Here is a 5,177-nt window from a genome sequence, read left to right as displayed (position 1 = left end):
CTTTCTTTCTTTCTTTCTTTCTTTCTTTCTTTCTTTCTTTCTTTCTTCCTTCCTTCCTTCCTTCCTTCCTTCCTTCCTTCCTTCCTTCCTTCCTTTTCTCTTTTTTTCTATTCTTTCTTTCTTTTTGGTTTTTCAAGACAGGGTTTCTCTATGTAGATTTGGCTGTCCTGGACTCACTTTGGAAACCAGGCTTGCCTCTAACCCACAGAGATCCACCTGCCTCTACCACTCTGAGCACTGGAATTTTAATTTTATTTTTTATATGTACCACACACCTTTTAGTGTCATTGCTTCTTCAGTTAGAATGTGAAAAGAATCGGTCTGAATTTTTATCATTCATGGTTGGGAGCTAGGCAGGAAATTATATTAAGGAGAGCAAAATGCCTTTTATTCTTGCTCCTTTTTAGTGGTACTTGTACATCACTCATTTGAGTTTCTTTTAAGAAACAGAAGTTGTTAGCTCTAAGTAGCTGAAACATATGTAACTATTAGCACCGTGCTGACCCTAGCGATGCTCCCTTTGCTTGTGTTGACATTCTTTCTGTAATACTGCGCATAATCAGTTTGAGGTGTGTCAGCAGTGACTGGGGATGAAATCCCACATCAGTATCCAGTATGGCAGCCCTCCCAGTTTAACAACCATGGCCTTTTTCTCTTTCGGTGGTATGACTGATGCCATCTTGGAGTCCTGGTGAAGAAAAGTTTTCTATTTGTATTTTTTGAAAGCATGCTGTTCAGTTAGGAAATAAATAGATGGAATATGCATTCTATATTTTTTGCTACTATGCCTTTTAAGCTTCTGGTGCTATGTTATCCTATTGTAGCGTTTATGTATTATGTAGTAAGTACTTTTCTGTGCAAATTTGTTCTCCCTACTTCATAACTGATAGCATTTATGTGCTTAGAAGACACATACCAGGATTATGTTACATATCAATATGAAAAACCATTTCTACCATAGGCATGTAATTTTTGGTTCTCTTATCAGAAATATATGGTACTTTGTCATTTTATATTGTTTTTCTCCCCACAATAATTTTTTTTCTTCTTGTGGTATATGTAATATGTAAAATGTCTTTGTGGGAAATTGAAAATGCTGCATTGTAATGAGTACGATATGTCAGAAAATGCATGTTTCTTTATTGTAGCATCTATTTTATGAAAATAACATTAAAAGAAGTTTCCATTACTTAGACCATATGTTTTATTAAACAGATAAACTTGAATCCCTGTTATTTTGGGAGTCATCAAAATATGTGAACTCGTATTTTTAAAAAGGGCTCAGATATTATTTATTTGATTAGAGCTTGACAGAGGGTGTTATAAATTAGAAGTCTCAATCCTACTCTGATTACTGCTATGAAGCATTTCTACAGTTACAGATATATGTTCATATACAAATAGGATCATATAGTCAATATTTGTATGATTGTTTTTCAGATAATGGAATATCTCATTCTTTTCCAGTGCTGCATACATTAAAACATTTTTAAGTTGGCTTCAGTTTTGTGTACATATGTGCAATAAAGAGTGCTATACCAAATTAAGAGATATTAGAGAGGAAAAAAAGAATTCACTACACCCACTTTTATTTTTGTGTTATTTCAGCTTCTGTGCTCCATATAGATTATAGATATGCTTTGCATAAAAGTTTTTAACTTTAAAAATGATAGATTTTTCCATTTAAATAATTTAAAAACATACAATTTCATGTTTATTAATATACTTACAATATTATGTTGGTATCACCACTAATTCCAGGGTATTTCTGTAACACCACCACCACCACTAAAAGAAACCGTATACTTGTTAAGCACAGAATTCTACTTCCTGTCTGCCTTTATCACCTGGCTATCACCAATCTCTTCTATAGATTTATTTCTGAAATGTTTATTAATTTAGTGTGTGTGTGTGTGTGTGTGTGTGTGTGTGCACATGCATGCATGCCATGGTGTGCATGTAGAGGTCAGAGGACAAATTGTTAAGAGTGAGTTCTTGTCTCTCATTCCATTATGTGGATCCCTGGGATTAAACCTAGGGTATTGGGCTTGACTATAAGCTTTTCTACCCTCTGAGCTATCTTGCCAACCTGCAGTTTACCTTTCTTTTTGTATATGTGGGCTTACGTAATTAAATATGGCTGTGTGTCTAGCTTCTTTAACTATTGCACTGTTTTCAAGGTGCATCCATATTGTACCATGTAACAGTACTTTATTACTTTCTGTGGCTGATTTCAATTTCTCCATCTTTGACTGTGCTTCATGTTCAGCTATTTTATTTCAGCCATCATAGTTAGTGTGAGTTGGTGTCGTATTGTGGTTTTGATTTACATTTCTCTGAAGACTGATGTTGAGCATCTTTTTATTATGTCATTTTGTACACTTTAAAGAAACACCTATTTAAATACTTTTCCCATTTTTCCTGATGATGTCTGACTAATTGTAAACCCCTTTTCTATATTTTTCTTAATAAATATACAAATTATTAACTTTCCCCTTTTGTACATTCTTTTCACTTGATAGTGTCTTTTAATTTGATAATATTTGATAAACAAAATAATTTATTTAGACAGGATCTTTCCACATAGAACAGGCTGACTTTCAACTCAGGACCCTCCTGATCCAGTTGTAGTCTTTCTACTATGTGCAGCAAATTATTACTTGGGGCTGGGGTTTAGACATTGTTTCCCTGGGTACCCTTGACTATCCTGGACTTGCTTTGTAGAGCAGACGGCCTCAAACTCAAAGAGATCCTCCTGCCTCTGCCTCCGGGAGTACTGGGATTACAGCCATGTCTTACTACACCCTGCTCAGCAAATGATTTTTAATTTAGATAAGATCCTATTCATGTTTTTTTTTTCTTTATTGTGTTTATAATGTTGTAATTTTTTTACAGATAGTTCCCTTTTTTTTCCAATACTCACTTTAACAAGGCCTTAATCCAGTCGTAAAGTAGTTGGCGACCCACGTAACATTTATGCCACTGCTGTACCATAGGCATATCTTGCCAGAACACTTGCTATTGTAGCTCTCTGGGTTGTATTTTTAAAAATTGCTTTACTCAAGATCAAGATAATTATTTACCTATTCTTTCTTAGGGTTTTAGAGATTTAGTTCTTAAATAGGTCTTTGATAGATTTTTTTTTTTTTTTTTTTTTTTTTTTTTTTTTTTTTTTTTTTTTTTTATTTTTTTTTTTTAATTTTTTTTTTTTTTTTTTTTTTTTTTTTTTTTTTTTTTTTTTTTTTTTGCTTATGGTCCTCCCTGCCTCAAAAGAAAAATGAAACTGGAGAAAGCCTAACTTTTTTCCTGGTCAGAGGGGAAAGTTTTCAGTCTTTTACATTGAGTGTAATGTTAGTCCTGTTTTTCAGTAAATGCCCTGTGTGATGATAGAGAGTAATTTCTCTTCTCAGTTTATACAAATTCATTCCTGTGAATATTGATTTTCAGGTTTTTAATCCAGCATCATTTGCTAAAACATCTATTGTATTTTTCATTGAATAGTCTCAGCATACTGTTGCCAAGTTTTATTTACTGTTTATTTTTTAGACTCATAATTCTAGTCCCTTAATGTCTGTGTATTCTTGTGTTTGAACAATACTATTTTAATTGTGGTGTAGCTTGTTTTGAAATTGGGAAGTGTGTGTTCTTCCATGTTGTTGTTCTTTGTTTTTAGTTTGTTTGTTTGTTTTTTAGTTTGTTTAGTGTTTTGGTTAATTTAAAAGTATGGCTAAATAATGTTTATTATTAACCTTACAATTATTATGGTGGTATATCTAACCTGCTATCACAATCAATATAGACATAGACAGCTGATAGATTTTAGAATAGCCTCATTTCACCTGGGGCAAGAAAGATATTAAACCTCTAAACTACCATTACCTCCCAGTCCACATCCCAGGCCAGTTGTTCTAATTTCTATCTGGGCTACCTTCCATCCATAATTCCATAAATACTTACTTATTCTCTCATCTGGCTGCTTTCCTCTATCCACACCAATCAGCCATGTGCTCTTCTCCCAGCTAACCCATCTTCCTGTTTCCCTTCTCTTTCAGTACCTATCTCTCTCTCCCATGAGCCTTCCATTTCCAAAGCCCTCAAATCTTAGCCATGCCTACTTTTTCTGTCCTTTCTAGGTACAGGCCTTTTTATCAGCCAATCAGGAATAATTTCTTACGCAAGGTTACAAATGTCATTTTGAGGTATGTAAATGTCTGCTAACCTGGGCAGCAACCAGATCTTGGGGGTCAATAATTAGTATCAGAAATACAAAGCACCAGATCAACCCGCAACAGTTTTGTTTTATATTTTGTTTTTGTATTTTTCAGACAGGATCTCTCTGTTTACCTTGCTGGCCTAGAACTCACCGATCAGGGGCTGGAGAGGTAGCTCAGAGGTTAAGAACACTCGCTGTTCTTCCAAAGGTCCTGAGTTCAATTCCCAGCAACCACATGGTGGCTCACAACCATCTATAGTGAGTTCTGGTGTGCAGGCATAATGTTGTATAAATAATAAATAAATCTTAAAAAAAAAAAAGAACTCACTGATCAGGCTGGGTTTAAACTATATTCACCTAACTCTGCTTCCCAAGTGCTGGGATTTAAGACTTGCACCTTCATGCCCAACCAATGTTGTTGCTGTTTATTAAGATTGTTTGGATATTGGGAGTTTCTTATAATTCCTTATGAATTAGTTTTTCTGTTTCTACAAAGTAGGGAAGTCGACATTTTAATAGAGATTGCATTGAGCCTATAGATCACTGGGAGGAGTGTCACTGCCATAATTTAAATATTACAGTTCATGAAGGTGGGGTTGTTTTTATTTAATTCTTTCAATGATGTTTTACAGTTTTCAGTATTCAGATTTTAAACTTTTTGGTTAAATTTGTTAAAAATTCCTTATTTTGTGTTTGGAAGTGGCATCCTTTCCTTAATTTTATTTTCAGATTTCTCACTGCTGTGTATATAAAGCAATATACAATCCAGTCTTTTTCATATTGATTTTGTGTCTTGCAGCGGAACTTGTTTGTTTGTATTTTGTATTTTTTTTTATTTTGTGCTTTGTATTTTTCCTCCTGTGTGGTTTCATCTCTGCTTTCCATATTTAATATCCTGTTATTGGTGAATAGTCTTCCTTCTTTCCTTCCAGTCTATTTATTTTTGGCTTGTTTGCCCTACCTA

General features: G+C 34.0%; 1 protein-coding gene across 1 annotated transcript; it reads right to left on the bottom strand.

Annotated features, from left to right (window-relative positions):
- Window positions 1-528: 528 nt before the first annotated feature.
- LOC129685393 (ATP synthase subunit f, mitochondrial-like) lies at window positions 529-679 on the bottom strand. The gene has a single exon (XM_055618936.1). It carries the CDS (start codon window positions 677-679, stop codon window positions 575-577), a length of 105 nt encoding a protein of 34 aa, XP_055474911.1. The 3' UTR covers window positions 529-574.
- Between the last annotated feature and the right edge of the window lie 4,498 nt (window positions 680-5,177).

This window comes from Psammomys obesus, unplaced genomic scaffold (genome assembly GCF_907164565.1).
Source record: "Psammomys obesus unplaced genomic scaffold, mPsaObe1.curated_primary_1811, whole genome shotgun sequence".
NCBI classification, from domain to species: Eukaryota; Metazoa; Chordata; class Mammalia; order Rodentia; family Muridae; genus Psammomys; species Psammomys obesus.
The sequence above is the reverse complement of the archived record's forward strand: the minus strand, read 5'-3'. Positions and strand labels throughout refer to the sequence as shown.